The 20,298-nt window shown below is 39.9% G+C and overlaps 1 protein-coding gene across 1 annotated transcript in view; it reads left to right on the plus strand.

Annotated features, from left to right (window-relative positions):
• MXI1 (MAX interactor 1, dimerization protein) overlaps window positions 1-20,298 on the plus strand; it is a gene marked incomplete at its 5' end in the record, with an annotated part of 127,858 nt that overhangs the window by 21,437 nt on the left and 86,123 nt on the right. The window contains one exon of the mRNA XM_007941545.2: window positions 2,045-2,177. Within this exon, the coding sequence (XP_007939736.2) occupies window positions 2,045-2,177 (133 nt within the window). The remainder of the gene's footprint in view (window positions 1-2,044; window positions 2,178-20,298) is intronic.

Below are 20,298 nucleotides of genomic sequence, written 5' to 3' on the forward strand. Positions count from 1 at the left end.
GGAGGTGCCTGTGTATATGAGAGGGGAGGCGCGTGTGTGAGGGCGAGGGTTCGTATGTGAGGGGAGGGGTGCGCGAGTGAGAAGAAGCGCATGTATGAGAGGGGAGGAGCGTGTGCGTAAGCGCGCGTGTGTGTGTGTGTGTGTGTGTGAGAGAGTGAGTGAGTGAGAGAATGGTATGCATGTGTGAGGGGAGGTGCATCGTAGGAAGGTTGGGTGCAAGTGTATGTGATGAGGTATGCGCGTGGGGAAGGGTGCATGTGCATGTGTGAGAGGAGATGTACCTGTGGGGCGGCATGTGTGTGAGGGGAGGAGGTGTATGTCTGAGGACAGTAGTGTCCATGCGTGAGCCGGGATGCATGGAAGTTTGAGGGGAGACGGGTGAGAGGACGTGCATGTGAGTGTGAGGGCTGGTGCTTTCGTGGTGAGGTGTGGGTATGCATACGCCTGTGTGTGGAGGGTAAAGGGCATTTGAGGTGCATGGGGGACAGGTGAGGGGAACACGGGGAGATTTGGGGTGCTTGTTGGCAAAAAATACCGAGTGTACCATGGGTCACGCGAGGAATAAACAGATCTGTCTTGGCCGGAATGCTCCTTAGAAGCAGGAATGGCCAGACTCCCTCTCTTGTAGTTTGGTTATGTTGGAAGGGACCAGTCCTTGGAGAAAGGATGTCATGCCAAGTAGAGGGTCAGAAAAAAGATCCTCAGATGGTGTGACACTGTGTGTGTGACAGTGGGCTCAAGGATGGCAGCAGTTTTGAGAATGGCGCAGGACTGGGTCGTATTTCGTTCTGTTGTGCTTGGGTCGCTAGGACTCGAAAGCAGTTTGATGGCACCTAACAACAACAGCAACAACAACAGGAGAGAGAAGGAGTCCTGTTAGTGCAGTGGGTAAGCGCTCAGCTGCTAACCAAAAGGTCAGCAGCTCCAACCCACCAGTTGCTGTTTGGGGGAAAGACATGGCGGTCTGCTTCCATGAAGATGTATAAACCTTGGAAAAACCGGGCCAGTTCTACCATGTCCTGTATGGTTACTCTGAGTCCACATTGACTAGAGGACACACAGTAACAAACAACAGGAGAGAGGAGAGGAGGAATCTTTGGAGAGCAGGTGAAGGCAGGGCTGGCAGACTGGGGAGGTATGGGTAGAGGGGAAAAGCAGAGATGAGGGGAGCCTGAGATGAGGTAGACAGGAGGAGAGGGAAAGAGGGTGTTGGGGATGCAGAGGTGAGTGTGAGGACTTGACAGGAAACAAAGCGTAGAAAGGGATTGGAGCTAGGCATAAGAGGTGAGGAGAAAAGGTGGGGAGAGAGTAGAGGAAGGAAAGACGCAATGGAAGGAGAGGGAGGAAGACAGAATTGTGGTGAGATGATACCCTTTGGAGATGTAAAGAGATTGGAGTATGAAGAGTAGGATCTCTGGGAATTGGAATGCCAGGAGAGAAAATGGCCCTCTAGGACTAGATAGGAACTCTGGTGGTATAGTGCCTAAGGCACTTGACTGCTAACTAGAAGGCTGGCGGTTCAAACCCACCAGCCACTTCTCAGAAGGAAGGTTGGGCAAACTATTTCCGTAGTGATAACCACCTCGGAAACCCAAGGAGGGGTTGCTATGAGTCGGGTCCTAACAACAACAGTACTAGATAAGTGAATTAGTTGAAGTACATGAAAATGTGGGGCTTAGACAGTATCTAGGAGTTAAAGGAAAGGGAATTTTGAACCATGTGAAATTGTTGAGGTAAATGCTAACTGTTTTCAGGAATTAGGGTGTTTATTAAGTCTAGAGAAATCCTTGGAGGAAAGGATTTCTGAGAGGAGTGAGAAATTACTTGGTTTAGAGGAAATACCACTATATTTTGCAGGGGAATAGATTGGGTTTGTATATGATGCCATAGGTTTGATATCTGCAGAAGAACTGAAAGGTGGGAGAATTTCAGCTCTGCCTTTTCCTACTTTCAGCAGCCTCTGCCTGCATGGACTTCAGATCCTTTGGATCCATGAATTTGAGTATATGCCTCTTACCAAACCTTTTTCTTGCTGTCTCTCTAGAATGTGAACATGGCTATGCCTCAACGTTCCCCTCCATGCCGAGCCCTCGGCTGCAGCATTCAAAGCCCCCACGGAGGCTGAGCCGGGCACAGAAACACAGCAGCGGAAGCAGCAACACCAGCACTGCCAACAGGTAGCAAGCCCGGGAGGTTTGGAAGGGAGAGCTGGAAGGAAGCAGCATAAACTCAGGCAGAAGTGCCTTCTGAGCCCTACTGAGTGAAGCTCTGCTTTCATACCAAGCCTGGAGCAATAGTAAAGGAGCCCATGGGTTCCTTTATCACCATCCCTGAGGATTTGGTCCTAGGACTCATAACCTGACTTAGTATGGAATGGAAGGAATAGAATCTGGGAAGACAGAAAAGTTATTGCTGAGATTATTAAAATGAGATCTGTGACTGAGAGGACAGTCTGTGGTGAACCTTGGTAGCTTGTGTCCATGCATACAGCCGTATGCTAAAAGTAATCTTTTATTCTTCTGCCAATGTGTAGACTCTAAGAAGAATTTTAGAGTCATAGTGACCCTATGGGGCAGGGTACAATTGCCCCGTAGGGTTTCCGAGATTGTAATCTTTATTGAAGCAGACTGCCACATATTTCTCCCATAGAGTGGCTAGTGGGCTCGAATCACTGGCCTTCTAGTTGGCATCCGAACACTTTAACAACTGTATCTCCAGGCCTGCTTTGAAACATGTTACAAATGCTAACAAGAACTAAAGGTGGAAGGAATGAAAGAAAGTTAAGTAATGATACCTTTAAAACTTTAAATAAACCAATAAAGGGCAAGCATTGGGAGTGTTAGCCAGTTTGTAGAAGGTACCCTCCACTCCCCCACAACCCCCAGAGCAAGGAGATTCAGCTTTCTGCCCACTTCCCCTCCGGTTCTCCCTTTGAGAATCACTTTTCTGTGTGGTATATTTCCTTAGATAATAAGGGCCTTTGACATGTGTAACATCCACCTAAGAAGGAACTGAGTACATTAATAATACAAATTTAGAATTAACTTAAAAAAATGAGCTTAATATTTATTATCCACCACCTATCTACCTACCTGTCAGTTTCTCATACTGTGGTGGTTTACATGTTGCTACAATGCTAGAACCCAGATCCCAGCAGGGTCACCCGTGATGACAGGTGTCAGTGGAGCTTCTAGACTGAGACTAGGAAGAAAGGCATGGTGACCTATTTCTGAAAATTATCCAATGAAAACTCTGGATCATAGAGTACTGTCTGAAACTTTGACTTGCTTATGTTGGCCATGCCATTATGACAGACTGAAATTGGAGAAAGACAGCATGGTCGGTAAGTGGAGGGCCAGTGAGCATCTGGGAGCCCCTCTTTAGTATGGATTAGCACAATAGCTGTTCTGATGGACTCAGGCATGCTGGGAGTTGGGAGGATGACACAGGATTGGGCAGCATTGCATTCTGTTGTACGTAATATTGCCATGAATTGGAGTCAACTCTGGCCGCTAACAATACAATTATTGTGGGTAATGTTAACTATGGTATCATTTTTACCCTGAACAAGCATCAACATGTATTTCATACATGACTTTCCTAAAATACTGAATTATAATTTGGAAATCAGGTGACTTAGGAAGTCAGTGATATTTTCTTATTTTTAAAGTTTTTAAAAAACATTGCTCTATAATAGAATATGTTGTCAACTAAAGAGGTAGTGTAATGATTTATCTTTTTAAATGTCTTACTTTAACTTCTGAAAAAATGTTTAAGGCAGTAATTTTAATCTTTAAAGTTCTCTAGTTCCCAGTATTGCTCTTACCTAACAAGTGGTAATTTCACAAATAATGTATAACTTTAATATGTAGAGGGTGCTTCTTAATTTCCGGCACTGTTAAGAATAGAAAGTGAGCTAGCTTTTATTTTAAATATGTTCTTAACATTTTAGAAAGGTAATATATGTATATAGTTTCAAAATTCAATTAATATTAAATGGCTCATAAAGAAAAATAACATTCCTCTGTCCCATGTCTCCTTATCCAATTTCTGCTTCCTTTAGGCTACCACTTCCGACAATTTAGCAGTTCCTTTTACTGTTTGTGTTCATATTTCTAAATAACAAGCTTCTCTTACTTGTTGTTTATTAACTACAGAAGATGAGGATTTCACTCTTACACTCTTGACTAACAATATTTGGTATTGTCCATCTTTTAAATTTTATCTCACCGTGTTTAATTTGCATTTTCCTCATGATTAATGATTTTGAGCATCTTTTAAGTGCCTGTTGCCATTCATATATCTTCTTTGATGATGTGTCTGTTCATCTTTTGCCTATTTTTAAATGTGTTGTTTCTCTCTGAATTGAAAGAGTTCTTTGTAAATTCTGGATAAGAATTCTTCATTAGATATGTGTTTTGCAAATATTTTCTCCCACTCAGTGATTTGCCTTTGTCACTTTCTTAACAATGTATTTTGAAGAACAAAAGCTTTAAATTTTGATGAAGTCCACTTTCTCACATTTGTCTTTTATGTTTCACATTTCTTCCATCCTAAGAAATCTTTGCATAATTCAGGATCACAAAGATTTTGTCTTTTGCTTTCTCCTAGCAGTTTTGTGGTATTAGGTTTTATATTTAACCCTAAGGTACGTTTAGTTGACTTTTGTAGAAGGTACAAACAAGTTAGGGGTTGGAGTTCTTTGTTTGGCATATGGATATCCAGTTATTTCAGTACCGTTATTGGAAAGACTACTGGCTACTTTGAATTGCCTTATCTTTGTAAACGATCAGTTAACATATATGTACAATTACTCTTGTCTGTTCCATCGATCCGAATATCTGTCCATACTCCAGTATCACAGTGTCTTATTTACTATCCCATCCTATTGCCATAGAGTCGGTTCTGACACATAGCAACTCTATAGGACAGAGCAGAACTTGCCCCATAGGGTTTCCAAGGCTGTAAATCTTTATGGAAGCAGAATGCCTCATCTTTCTCCCACAGAGTGGCTGGTCGGTGGATTTGAACTGCCGACCTTTTGGTTAATAGCTGAATGCCTTAACCACTGCACTAGAACACCTTCTTAATTATTATAAAAAAATAAAACTCACTGCCATCAAGTCAATTCTGAGTCGTAGCAACCCCAATTGGGTTTCCAAGGTTGTAAATCGTCACAGAAGCAAACTGCCTCATTTTTCTTCTGTGGAGCAGCTGGTGGCTTTAACCAATTACCTTTGGTTAGCAGCCAACTGCCTCAACCACTACACCACCAGAGCTCCTTTTTGATTACTATAGCTACCTAGTAAAACTTGAAATCAGGTAGTGTTAAGTCTTTTCATCTTCATTCTTTTTTAAAAGTTCCTTTGGTTATCCTAGGTCCTTTTTATTTTCACATTCATTTTAGAATCAGCTTGTCGATTTCTATGACAAAGCTTGCTGGCATTTTGATTAGAATTGCACTGAATCTGTAGATCAGTCTGGGGAGACTTGACAGTCTTAACAATATTGAATCTTTTGACCCATGAGCATAATATGGTTCTGTTTTTTCAGTTATTTGTCTTAACTTTTTTTTCAGGATTACTCTGTAGTTTTTAGTACATATACATTGTTAAGTTTATCCTTAGCTATTTCATATTCTTTGATGCTATTTTAAGTGGCAATTGAATTTGGTATATGGACTTCACTAAAGTCACTTGTTCTATTTGCATATTCTGTAGGATTTTCTGAATCAGCAATAACATTGTCTGTGAATAGAGACAGTTTTGCTTCTTCCTTTCCATTCTGTATGATACTTATTTTAATTGGCCTTGCTCTGGTTATGACCTTTGATACAATGCCAGGTAGAAGTGATGAGAGGAAGCTAGCTATCTTTGTCTTTTCTCCTGTTCTTGGGAGAACATGTATTTCACCATCGATGGTGGTAACTAGGTTTTTTGCAGATGGCTTTTATCTTCTTCTCTAATTTGCTGAGAGTTTTTTATTTTTTTAATCATGAATGGATGCTGCATTTTGTCAAATGCCTTTTTTATATGTATTGAGATGATATTGTACTTCATTTTTTATTCTGTCAATATGGATTACTTGATATTTGAATCTTAAATCAGTGTTCATTCCTGCACAAACTGTCCTTGGCCAACTCACTACCATTGAGTCGGGTCCAACATAGTGACCCGTCCTTGCGTTTCCAAGGCAGTATCGCTACGGAAGTAGATTGCCCAGTCTTCCTTCTGAGGAGTGGCTTAGGCACTGAGCCACCAGAGCTCCTAGTAGTTGGCCATAGTACATTATATTTTCTATATGTTTTTGGTTTCAATATTTTAATATTTTGCTAAGAATTTTGGTGTCTATGTTCATGAGAGTTATTAGTCTGTGTGTTTGTTTTGTTTTCCTCATTAGTTTCCTTGTCAAATTTTGGTTTCAGGGTAATACTGACCTCAAAAAATAAGTGGAGAAGTATTTGTTTGTGTTTCATTTTCTTAAATATTTTGTGTAGAACTGGTATTATTTTTTAAATGTTTAGTACAATTTGCCAGTAAAGACTTTTGGGCTGGGAGTTTTCTTTATGGTATGGCTTTTGATTCTGAATTCAGTTTCTTTAATAGATAAGGGAATATTCAGGGTTTCTATTTTTTTTCTGAGTAAGTTTTGGTAATTTGTATCTTTCAAGAAATGTGTCCATTTTGTTTAAGTTGTTGAATTTATTGGCATGAAGTTGTTTATAATCTCTTATCTTTTAATGTGTATAGGATTTGTAGTGCTATACATTTTTCATTCCTGATTCAGGTAATTAAAAAAATTATGTCTCTTTTCTTCATCAGTCTTGGAAGAAGTTTATCAATTTTATTGATCTTTTTGGAAACGCTTGCAATTTTATTGACTTTTCCCTATTGTTTTCTGTTTTTTGCTCTTGGCTTTATTATTTTTTCTACTTCAGAGTTTTCCAACCTCGATACTACTGACATTTTTTGCTAGGTAATTCTTTTTTGTGTATCATAAGATGTTAGTATCATCTCTGGCCTCTCATACAAGATCCCAGTAGCATCCCTCTAATTGTGATCATCAAAAACATTTCCAGACAGTGTCAGATGTCTCCTGGAGGGCAAAATTGCCCATGATTGAGAACCTTACTCTACTTTTTTTGGTTCAGTTTGCTCCTTTTTCTAGCTTCTTAAGGTGGCATCTTTGATTATTGATTGGATCTCTTCCCCCCTAATATAAAGACTTAAAAGCTAAACATTTTTCTCTAAGCACTATTTCAGCTGCAGCTAATGAAGTTTGATGGGTTGTGTTTCCCCCCCCATATAGCAAGCTTTATTTATTTATTTAAAAAATTTTAACTGTAATTTGGGTGGCAGTTTACAGAGCAAATTCACTTTCCATACAGCAGCTCACATACACTTTGTCTCGTGACGTTGACCACAGTTTCCCACAATTCAGCTGCCACCCTCCAGCTTCCTCCCCATAGTTACCTCTTCCCTGTGTCCTTCCCTCCCATGCACTCCTGCGCCGCCCCCCCGCAAGCTGTGTCTCTCTGTGCACATACAGCCCTTCTATTCTCCTGTGATAGATAGATCTACCTAATGTAAATGTTCAGCTCATATGCCTGTCTTTTGTTTGGCTAGAAGTCATGGAAGTGGGTTCAATTCCAGACCTGAAGGGCAGCTTGGGCCATAGTCTTAGTGGTTCCATCAGGCTCTATCAGACCAACAAACCTGGTCTCTCTCCTTTTTTTGTGTTTTAAATGATTTTGAGTTTTGTTCCACCTTGTTCTCCCACTCTATCCAGGAACTCCTACAAAGATCCCCCTCTGAGTGGTTGACAGTGGTAGCCAGGCACCATCTAGTTCTTCTGGTCTCATAGTCATATAGACTGAAGCTTGCATGGTGTACCAGTTGCTTGGACTAGTTGTTTCCATGAGTCTTTGGTTTTCTTCAGTCTTCTTTGCTCTGGATGAGGAGAGACCCATCGTTGCATCTAGATGACTGCTTGCAAGCTTTTAAGATCCCAGTTGCTACTTGCCAAAGTAGAATGCAGAACAGTGTTTTTGTGTAGTATGTTATGCCAATTGAGCTTGATGTCCCCTGTGACTGTAGTCCCAAGCCCACAGGTCCACTATTCGCTCCCTCTGGGTAGCTAGCTGTGGCCAAGAAGCAGCTACAACCATGTCCCTTGTCAGCCCTATTATATACCTGGACATTCTTACAGAACATACAAATACACCCATAGAAACATTGTTTGCCAACCTTATACATGGTCATGGGCACAGTCTCCTTGCATAGACATACCTAATAGTTGACCTGTCCACTCATTTATCCACCCATAGATCAATGTTTGCCTTCACTGACAACACAGTGCTGTATTTGCAAAAGGGTTCATCTTTGTTGTCTGTACCTCCCATGCACCTCTCTGTCTTCCTCTTCTTCAGTGCCACTGTTTTGATCACTTATATTTGGTACATTGCCCTTCTCTTCACCCAAATCAATACTTGTCTCTACCTAACATTGTTCCCTTCCCTCCCCTCCCATCCTTGATAACCAACAAAGAAAATTTCCTTCCATATATAAACCTTTCCTTGACTTTTTACAATAATGGGCTAATACAATGTTTGTCCTTCTGTGATTGACTTATTTCACTCAGCATAATGTTCTCCAAGTTCATCCATGTTACACAGTGTTTTGCCGATTCTGCATTATTCTTTAGGGTTGCATAGTATTCCACGGGAGCTCTGGTAGCGTAGTGCCTCCGGCACTTGACTGCTAACCTGAAGGCTGGTGGTTCAAACCACCAGCCACTTCTTGGAAGGAAGGTTAGGCAATCTACTTTCGTAGTGATACCGCCTCAGAAACCCAAGGAAAGGTCGCTGTGAGTCCAGTCCGACTCAACGGCATATAACAACAGCAGCAGCAGCAACAGTATTCCATGGTGTGTATGTATCATTGTTTGGTTCCGTGGTGTGTATGTATCATTGGTTATCCATTCTTCTGTTGGTGGGCACCTAGGTTGTTTCCATCTTTCTGCTATTGTAAGTAGAGTTGCAGTGAACATGGGTGTGTATATATCAGTTCTTGTCCTGGCTCTAACTTCTTTAGGGTTATTGCTGGATCACATGGTATTTTTAATTCCAACTTTTTAAGGAATTGCTGTAGTGCTTTCCACAGTGGTTGTATCATTTGACAGTCCCACCAGCAGTGTCTGAGAGTCCCAATCTCTCTGCATCCTGGCCAGCATTTGTTATTTTCTGTCTTGTAGAACTTCACTACTAATGCTGGGGTAAGATGGTATCTCATTGTTTTGATTTGCTTCTCTCTAATGGCTAATGATTGTGAGCATTTCTTCATATGTTTGTTGGCCACGATAGGTTGTGTTTTCATTATCAAATAGTTTTAAGATATTTCTCATTTATTTGTGACTTATTCTTTAAACTGTGACTTAATATTTTTGTCTTCTGTATCTTCAGGTTTAATTTACCTTTTTTTTTTTCCTCTGCATCTTAAGGTTGAAGCTCAGAGCAATGATTTTTGGACGTTTCCTTTTTTTCTAACATGAGAATTTTAAGCTAAACATTTCTCCTTAGGCACTGCTTTATCTATATCTAACAGATTTTGATAACCTATTGTTTTGGTTACCTCTGTGCTCCTCCAACAGAAAATACCACAATTGGGATGGCTTTAACAAACAGGAGTTTATTCTTGCAATTTTTGGAGGCTAGAAGTCTGAGTGCAAAGTGCCAGGCTCTTGGGGCTGGACAAAAGCCCCTCGACCCTGGGCTTCAGATCTGCCTCTTGCTCCCAGCCCACTGAAGCCAGAGACTTTTCTTCACTGAGGCAGTGGGTAGCTGCTGAGGGTAACAAACCCAAGGTCACCAGGCGAGAAGGCCTGATGTCACCAAACAAAATGGCAGGCCACTAATTCAAGTCCAGAAAAAGCCCCAAGATTGGCAGGACCTGGCAGGCTGTTGAACAGCGACTTGGCTATGTGCAGGGTTCAAGTGTGCCAAAAAGCTGGAGACCTTCCTCAGAGCTGCTACTTCTACACTGGAAGCAGCCCACATCCCTAAAGCGGCTACTCAGCTGCTCCAGTAGATTCCACTATGCAATTGCTTGCCAATCTCACCATGGGGAAGAACTTCATCCAGCTGCTCAACCACTCAACCAGGCCCAGCCAGGTTGACACACAACCTTAACACACACCTCTCATTATCATTTAGGAGCTCTGGTAGCCTAGTGCCTAAGGCATTTGACTGTTAACCAGAAGGGTGGTGTTTCAAACCTACCAGCCACTCCTCGGATATTTCCATAGTGATACTGCCTCAGAAAACCAAGGAGGGTCGCTATGAGTCGGATCCAACTCGATGGCAGTGAGTTATCATTTAGGCAAAAATATTTGTTCTTTGATTTGTGGCTTATCTTCCAAATACTAGGATTTTTTATGTACCGATTTCTAATTTAATTTCATGGTGGTTAGACGACTTATTCTATACTATTTCAGTACTGTTAAAATTTATTGAAAATTATACTATACAAAGTATGTAACTTAGGGATGATTTTTAGTATACCAAGGGATGTTGCGGCATTTGAAAAAGGAGTTGATTTTTACAGAACTAATTTCTATATTTTTTTTCGTTTTTTCCTGTTTATTGAAGTAAAATATACATTGAGAAAAGCACAAGTAGCCTGTGTATAGCTCGTGAGTTTTCATAAAGGCGAAGCAATGGAGTGTTACAGACTCCAGAAATCCTTCTGCTGGCCTCTTTCCAGTCACTGTCACCTTTCCCCTGAGGCAGCTACTTTTTAGACTTTTGATACCATAATTGGAGAATCATCCGTGTTATAGTGTAATACTTATAGTTTGCTATATAGTATTACATTCTATGAATATTTCCGAATTTATCCATTCAGTTCAACTATTGATGGATATCTGAGTCATTTTAACTTTTCCACTAGTATGAAGAGTAAAATTATGAGCATTTTGTATATGCCTATGACTGGATGGAAATGCTTTGTCATAAGGTATACGTATATTTAGCTTTGATATGTAAGCTTTGCCATCATTTGTCTGTCGGCTTGCATTCTGTGCCAGCTTGTGTGTTGCTGTGATGCTGGAAGTTATGTTACTGGTATTTCAATTACTAGCAGAGCTAACCAGAAGGCTGGCAGTTCAAACCCACCAGCCACTCCTCGGGAGGAGGGTTGGGCAATCTACTTCTGTAGTGATACTGCCTCAGAAACCCAAGGAGGGGTCGCTATGAGTCGGGTCTGACTCGACGGCACATAACAACAACAACAACAACCCATGGTGGACAGGTTTTAGTGGAACTTCCAAGCTAAGACAGACTAGGAAGAAAGATGTGGTGATCTAGCTCTGAGAAAAAATTTGCCAATAAAAGCCTTATGGTTAGCAGCAGAACGTTGTCTACTATAGTTCTGGAACATGAGCTCCTCTGGTTGGAAGGTGCTCAAAATACGACAGGAAAGAGTTTCCTCCTCAAGGTTGAGGTGACCTTAATGATGTGGATAGAGTAAAGCTTTCGAGACCTTCATTTGATGATCTGGCACAACTCAAAATGAGGAGAAATGGCTGCAAACCTTCAGTAGTAATCTGAATGGAGAATGTACAAAGTATGGATCAAGGAAAATTGGAAGTTGTCAAAAATGAAATGAAACATTTGAAGATAGATATGTCCTAGTCATTCATAAGCAGAAATGTACTGGTATTGACTATTCTGAATCGTACAATCAAATGGTCTACTGTGCTAAGAATGATAAATTGAAGAGGTACAGTGTCACGTTCATTGTCAGAAAGAACATGTCAAGATTTATCCTGAAGTACAGTGCTGTCAGTGATAGGATAATATCCATACGTCTAAGAGGAAGACTGGTTGATATGAGTGTTGTTCATATTTTCACACCAACCACTAATGCTGAAGATGAAGAAATTGAAGGTTTTTTATGCAATTAGAAATTGATCGAACATGAAATCAAGATGTGTTGATAATTCCTGGTGATTGGAATGCAAAAGTTGGGAAAAGAAGAATCAGTAGTTGGAAAACATGGTCTTGGCAATAGAAATGAGATTCAGGCTTGGATTGCATGATGGAATTATGCCAGCAATGACTTGTTCGTTGGAAATACCTTTTTCCACAGCATAAATGGCAACTATACACATGGACCTTGCTGGGTAGAATAAACAGGAATCAAACTACACCTGTTGAAAAACATCATGGAGAAGCTCAGTATCATCAGTCAGAACAAGGCCATGGTCATCAATTGCTCATAGTGAAGTTCAAATTGAAGCTGAAGAAGATTAAAACAAATCTATGAGAACCAAAGTAGGATCTTGAGTATATCCCACCTAACTTTAGAGACCATCTCAAGAATAGATTTGACATATTGCACACTAATGACCAAAGATCAGACGAGTTGGGAGTAACATCCAGGACGTCATGTGTGAAGAAAGCAAAGTTATAAAAAAGAGAGGAAAGGAAAAAAAGTCCAAAAATCAGTGTCAGAAGATACTCCAGAACTTGCTCTTGAATGTAGAGTAGCTAAAGCAAATGATCAAAATGATGACATAAAAGAGCTGAACAGAAGATTTTAAAGGGCAGCTCAAGAAGACAAGAGAAAGTATAAAAATGAAATGTACAAAGACTTGGAGTTAGAAAACCAAAAGGGAAGAATATACTTGTCATTTCTCAAGCTGAAAGAAGTGAAGAGAAAAATCCAGGCCCTGAGTTGAAATATGAAGGATTTTATAGGCAGAAAATGGAATGGCTCAGGAGGCATCAAAAGAAGATGAAAGGAGGAATACCCAGAATCACTGTACCAAAAACAGTCAATCAATCTTCAACCATTTTAGGAGGAAGCATATGATCGATAACCAGTGGTACTGAAGGAAGAAATTCAAGTTGTCCTAAAGGTATTGGTGAAAAACAAGGCTCCAGGGATTGATGGAATACCAAATGAGATGTGTCAACAATTGGATGGAACACTGGAAACACTCACTCATCTATGCCAAGAAATTTGGAAGACAGCTACCTGGCCATTGAACTGGAAGAGATCCATATATGTGCCCATTCCAAAGAAAGATTATCCAGTGACATGTGGAAATTATCAAACAGTATCACTGATATCAAACCAAACTCACTGCCATTGAGCTTGATCCGACTCAATAGCGACTTCTCCTTGGGTTTCTGAGGCAGTATCTCTACAGAAGTAGATTGCCCAATTTCCTTCTGTGGAGTGGCTGGTGGATTTGAACCACCAGCCCTCTTTATCTGTGATAGATAATGTATTTATTTATAACTATATACATATAGTACTTTACTAATATAAGTACAGAATGAAGTTTCAGGAGATCAAAAGTAGACATAAGTAGGAATTGTTCTTTTCTCAGCCCCCTTCAGGCATATGCTCCCACTTTGGAGACATATGTTCTACTCTAGATGAAGGTTCTGTTTTTCTTGCCCTTTGTGCCCATTCAAAAGAAAGGTGATCCAGCAGAACGTAGCAGTTATCAAATAATATCATTAGTATCACACACAAGTATAAATCTGAAGATAATTTAAAAATGGTTGCAGCAGTATAGACAGGGAACTGCCAAAAATTAAAGCCAGATTCAGAAGAGGATGTGGAATAATGGATATCATTGCTGAATGTCAGACGGATCTTGGCTGAAAGCAGAGAATACCAGAAAAATATTTCCCTTCTGTTTTATTGACTATGCAAGGACATTCAACTGTGTGGAACATAACAAATTATGGATAACATTGCAAAGAATGGGAATTCCAGACTGCTTCAGTATGCTCATGCCAAACCTGAGCATATAGACCAAGAGGCAGTCTTTCAAACAGAATGGGGGCTGCTGCATGGTATAAAATTGGGAAAGGTGTGTATCAGGGTTGTATGCTTTCACCATGCACATTCAGTCTTCATGCTGGGCAGATAACCAGAGAAGATGGACTATATGAAGAGTCAGAATTGGAGGAAGACTCATCAACAACCTGTGATACGCACGTGAGACAGCCTTGCTTGCTGAAAGGGAAGAGGACTTGAAGCACTTACTGATGAAGATCAAAACCTTCAGTATGGATTACATCTCAGCATAAAGAATACAAAAATCTTTATGACTGGGCCAATAAGCAACAACATCATGATGAACGGGGAAAAGATTAAGTTGTCAAGGATTTCATTTCACTTGAATGACCATGGAAGTAGCAGTCAAGAAATCAAATGATGTATTGCATTGGGAAAATCTGCTGCAAAAAACTTTCTAAAGTGTTGAAGAGCCAAGATGCCACTTTGAGGACTAAGGTGCCCTTGACTGAAGCCATGGTATTTTCAGTTTCACATGCATGCAATAGCTGGACAGTGACTAAGGAAGACAGAATAGTTGATACTTTGAATTGTGGTATTTGTGAAGAATATCAAACATACTATGGACTGCCAGAAGAATGAACAAATCTGTCTTGGAAGAAGTGCAGCTGGAATGTTCTTTGGAAGTGAGGAAGGTGAGACTTCGTCTTACGTACTGAACACGTTGGACCAGTTCCTGAAGAAGGACATCATGCTTAGTAAAATAGAAGGTAAGTGGAAAAAGAGGAAGACCCTCCACGAGGTAGATTCATACAGTAGTGCAGCAAGGGGCTCCAGTGTAGCAGTGATTGTGAGAATGGTACAGAACCAGGCAGTGTTTCCTTCAGTCATACAAAGAGTCGCTATGAGTCAAACTAATTTGATGGCAACTAACAACATATGAAGTGTAAGCTTTGGGATTCCAGTTAGAAAATATTATTTAATATCTTAGAATGTGGTGTTTTCATTATGTGGAGGGCAACTTCTGTTAGACATTTTAGGATTAGAAAGTAAGTGAAACTAAAGTGTTAACAAATTGGAAGTTGGTTCATTAATGCACAAAGAGACTCTTATATGGTGGCATTACTCTTTTTTTTTTTTTTTTTATTAGGATTTGGGTGAAGATTTACAGAGTAAATTCACTTTTCATACAGCAGTTCACATATACTTTGTCTCATGTCATTGACCAAAATTTACAATGCAGCAGCTCCCCTCCCACTTCCTCCCCATAGTTACCTCCTCCCAGTGTCCATCCCTTCATACTCTTCTGCACCCTGAGCTATCTCCCTGTGCATAAGCAACCCTTCCTTCTCCCATGATTGTTCTCTCCAGGGCGTGTGTCTACTTGAGGTAAATGTTTAACTCACATGCCTGTACTTTGTTTGGCTGGAAACCACAGTTGTGGGTTCAATTCCAGACCTGAAGGGCAACTAGGGGCCATAGTCTCAGTGGTTACACCAGGCTCCATTGGACCAGCAAACCTGGTCCCCACCTTCTTTTTTTTTTTTTGCCTCCAAACGATTTTGAGTTTTGTACCACATTGTTCTCCCTCTTTATGCAGGATCTCCTACATCCCTTCCAAGTGGATGGCAGTGGTAGCTGGGCACCATCTAGTTCTTCTGGTCTCATGGTTGTATAGGTTGCAGATCGGATGGTGTACCAGTCGCTAGGACTGATTGTTTCCATTAATTTTGGTTTTCTTCTTTCTTCTTGACGAGGAGAGACCCGTTGTTGCATCTAGATGGCAGCTTCCTAGCTTTTAAGGTCCCAGTCGCTACCCGCCAAAGTAGTAGGTGGAACAATGTTTTGTATAGTATGTTAGGTGGCATTACTCTTGAGGGAAATAGAACCATTTTGTATAGTTTCAATTCTGTGGTTCATTTTCATTGACTGTCACCAAACTTGCACCCTAAAGAATTAAAAGTTTATGTATTAGAGATGTAGTCAATGAAATGTCACAGAGTTGGTGACATTGATTTCTCATTCAAATAGAAACTGTATGAGGATGTTTCTCTTAAGAGATGTTACTTGTGAAAAAAATTACCTGGGATTCAATGATAAAATGCTTCTCTCCATCCTCTGACATTGTTAATGAATAAGGAAAACTGAAGAGGGAATTTGAAACCTTTGAATTGCGGTGTTGGCAAGTACTTAAAATATCATTGGCTTCCAGAAGAACCAACAAATCTGTCCTGGGAGAAGTGTAGGCAGAATGCTCCTTAGAAGCGGGAATGGCCAGATTTCATCTCACCTGCTTTGGTCATGTTGTCAGAAGGGACCAGTCTGTGGAGAAAGGTATCATATTTGGTAAAGTAGATGAAACAAGGGAAGGCTCTTGGTGAGATGGTTGACACAGTGGCTGCCACAGTGGTCTCAAGCAAAGCAGGGCTTGTGAGGCTGGCACAGGGACCAGGCAGTATTTTGTTCTGTTGTACCTGGGCCCCTGTGAGTTGGAGCCACAAACCAGAAAGTTAGCATATTGAACGTACCAGCCAGTCTGTGGGAGAAAGACGAGACAGTCTGTTTCTGTAAGGATTTACAGCCTTGGAAACCCTATTGGGTGGTTCTACTTTGTCTAATAGGGTCACTATGAGTTAGAATCAACTTGCTGACCACCCTCCCCCTCCCTTTTTTTTGTTATATTCCTAAATCTTGTGGCTAAATGAGCAAAGGCTTTGGTCACACTTATCATTCATTTTTGCTTTTCATCATTGTTATTGTTGTTAGGTGCCATTGAGTCAACTCCAACTCACAGCGCTGATCTTATGTACAACAGAATGAAACACTGGCTGGTCCTGTGCCAGCCTCACAATCCTTGCTAAACTTGAGTCCATCATTGCAGCAACGGTGTCAATCCATCTTGTTGACCCTCCACTTTACCAAACATGATATCCTTCCACTTTACCAAACAGATATCCTTCTCCAGAGAATGGTCCCTTCTGACAACATGACCAAAGTAGGTGACTTGAAGTCTGGCCATTCTCTCTTTGAAGGAGCGTTCTGGCTGCACTTCGTCCAGGACAGATTTGTTAGTTCTTTTGGCAGTCCACGGTACCTTCGGTATTCTTTGCCAACACCACAAGTCAAAAGCATCAATTCTTCTTTGGTCTTCCTTATTCATTGTCCAGCTCTCACGTGCATATTGAGGCGATTGAAAGCACCATGGCTTGGGTTAGGTGCACCTTAGTCTTCAGAGAGACATCTTCGCTCTTCAGCACTTTAAAGAGGTCTTTTCTAGCACATTGCCAGTGCAATCAGTTGTCTGATGTCTTGACTGCTGCTTCCATGGTTATTGATTGTGGAACCAAGTAATATGGAATCTTTGACAACTTCGATCTTTTCTTCATTTATTGTGATGCTGCTTATTGGTCCAGTTTTTCATCATTATGTTTGTTTATTTATTTGCAGGCTAATTCCAAGTGTTACTGTGTACTTGTCAATTTGTTGTCACATGTAGCATACTTAATGTTTTTGGTAGTATATTTTTAGTCTTGTTAAAATAAGAAAAATTTATTCGCAGTAGATAACATATATTGAATACTTACTATGTGCTGAGTCCCTGGGTGACAAAAATGGTTAAACACTTGGCTACAAACCAAAGGCTTCGTTGTCTGAACCAACCCAGAGGTGCCTCGGAAGAAAGGCCTGGCAATCTACTTTTGACAAATCAAGGCCATTAACAACTCTACAGAGTACATTTCTACTCTGAAACACATGGCGCAATCGTGAGTTGGAATTGATTCAAGGGTAGTTGGTTTGGTTTGGTTATTATGTGCTAAATGCATCTGCATATTTTATCTCATTCTTTCAGTAATATAGCAAAGGCATGTGGTATTATTTCAATTTACAAATGAGAAACCTAGGTTAGTGAAGTTAAGTAATTGTTGAAACCAACATAGGTAATGTCACAGTTGATATTTTAACCCAAGACTTTTTTTCCTTTAACATGGTGGGTCTTTATAATCTATATACATTGTTGATTTCCAGATTTCTTTTGAACTTCACAGCTCTGGATTTGCTTATGCTGTCCCTTCCACCTGGAATATCTCCTCTTTACCTGGTCCTAGCCACTAACAGTAGCAAATATACCTAACATTTTAGCCCCAAAGTGCTACCTCTCTCTAAAGTGTTCCTAGATAGTCTCATGTGGAAGTGAGCTCTACCTCCTTTTAATTCCCATGTACCTTTCTTATATATTTATTTTGCCTTAAATTATAATTACTCCTATAAACCAGAACCATTTGGCATCAAGTTGGTTTTGATACATGGTGACCCCATATGTTTCAGAGTACATATACACTGATCTTTTGGAAGTATGATGGCTAGACATTTTTCTGTGGCACCTCTGGGTAGTTTCAAATCACCAACCTTTTGGCTAATAGCTGAGTGTTTAACTGTTTGTGCCACCCAAGAACTCCTATACAGGTCTTAATTTACCAACTGGAGACTATCTTTGATACCCTATAACCTAAAACAGTCTTGAACATTGAAGATACTAAGCATTTGTTGACTTGATATTATGGGCAAAAAAGCGATTGGAATAGTAGTAAACATTACCGGTGCACTTTTTAAAAGAGGAAAAATATGTCAATATAGTAAAGATGAGCGCATATGTGATTTTTGCTTCTTGGTATTTGGGAATCTTGTTTTTTGCTTGTGGTATTAACTAAGTAATGGCACACATTTCCTGATTTGGTGAAAAGGTTCATATTCTTTGCTGTAACTTTAGTTTTTCAATAAATAATATTATAAGATAAATAATAAAGAAAAGTCTGTTTGAGAGAGTTGGGAAGAACCTGCTGTTTTAATTTTGTTCACAGCAGTGGATCAGATTATGCTCTTTTGATGCTTGCTTTGATAATATAAGATTGAATTCAACAGTTGGTTACCTTTGGGTATATTATTTTTTGCATTTATCTCTTTCAGTGGTATTATCAAACTATTTATAATAAGTTTATGGTAAATAGTCTACTTTTCTCTAAATAGAATGTTTCCATTTATTATTTACTTTGGTATTTCATATGTAGATTATCTCTGTCATTTTACTTGTTTGCAATTTTCTTCTCAGAAATGTATTTAAACCAGGTATTCAAACTGGTTCTTCCTGGTTGAGACATAACCAACAAAGTAAGACTGAAATGGACCCAAATATGTAAAATGTGACCATACCAGAATGATAAACTGGAATCGGAAAAATCATGGGTTGATACCCTGCTAGAAATGTAATCTTCCTAGAAAACAAGGGCAACGTTCATGCTGCATAGCAACCAGATCTCTTGACTGGCAGAGTCAGAGACAGGTGCCCAGCTCAGAGATGGTGTCACTGCGTGGTTTTGAATATTTATTGCTTTCCACAGTCTTGACAGTAATCCTGTTTCCCACATCAGGCTCCTGAACAGACTTACTTCTTCTTCCTAGTCCCCTGTTCCAAGGCTTTAACCTCAAGTTTTTCCTGTTCCAGTTATCCTTCTGGTATACTCACATTTTACAAATTTAGGTCTATTCCAGTTTTGCTGCTTTGGCCATGACTGAACCAGTTGGAAGGCCTAATTTAAACCAAATTCACCAAGATATGGGGTCTGATTATTACCATTTGAAATTATGAAGGATATTTTTGGTTTCAGTTTCTTTAAAATCCTCTAACTTAATGATTTGCTTGGACATTTTATTAAAACAAAAAAGGACTTAACAATCAAAACTTGTATAAGTCTCTGGTGGTATAGTGGTGAAGGCATTTGGCTGCTAACTAAAAGGTCAGTGGTTTGAACATCCTAGCCACTCTGCGGAAGAAAGACGAGGCAGTCTGCTTCTGTAAAGATTTTACAGGCTTGGAGACCCAGTGGAGGTCACTATGAGTCAGAATCGACTTGATGGCAATGAGATTGGTTTTTGGGTTTTATGATGATAGAGGTTGGGTTGTAATTTAATTGATTTATTGAATTTTGAGTTCTGAGTCTCTCTTAAGCTAGAAAATTAGAAGGTTTGCTTATCATTTTATCATTTCTTCATTGTTAATTTGGCTGAACTCTTGAAATATGCAAAGACTCTTTGTACTTCATTTGAGAAAGAAGTCCTTTCATTTAAGATAATCTCTTCAAACAAGCATTACTCTTTCATTCTGTGTCTCTTGGACCTTATGAAACTGCTATGAAAGCAGTAAGTAGACAGGAGATAGTAACTCAAAGAAGTCGTTAGTTCTCTCTTTCTTTTTTAAATAGTATTTTATTGTATTTTTGGTGAAGGTTTACATAACAGCTAGGTTCCCATTCAACAATTTCTACATAAATGATTCAGTGACATGGGTTATATTCTTCACAGTGAGTGAACTCTCATTATTTTTGTTGTGGTTATTCAGTTTCTATTAATCCAGTTTCTCTTCTCTCATATATTCTTTTTTTTTTTTTTTTTGATCTTATCTCTGAGTGTGCCCAGTAACTTTTTATTT

This window comes from Orycteropus afer, unplaced genomic scaffold, assembly GCF_000298275.1.
Source record: "Orycteropus afer afer isolate SDZICR_OR568_19922 unplaced genomic scaffold, OryAfe1.0 scaffold00082, whole genome shotgun sequence".
Lineage (NCBI taxonomy): Eukaryota > Metazoa > Chordata > Mammalia > Tubulidentata > Orycteropodidae > Orycteropus > Orycteropus afer.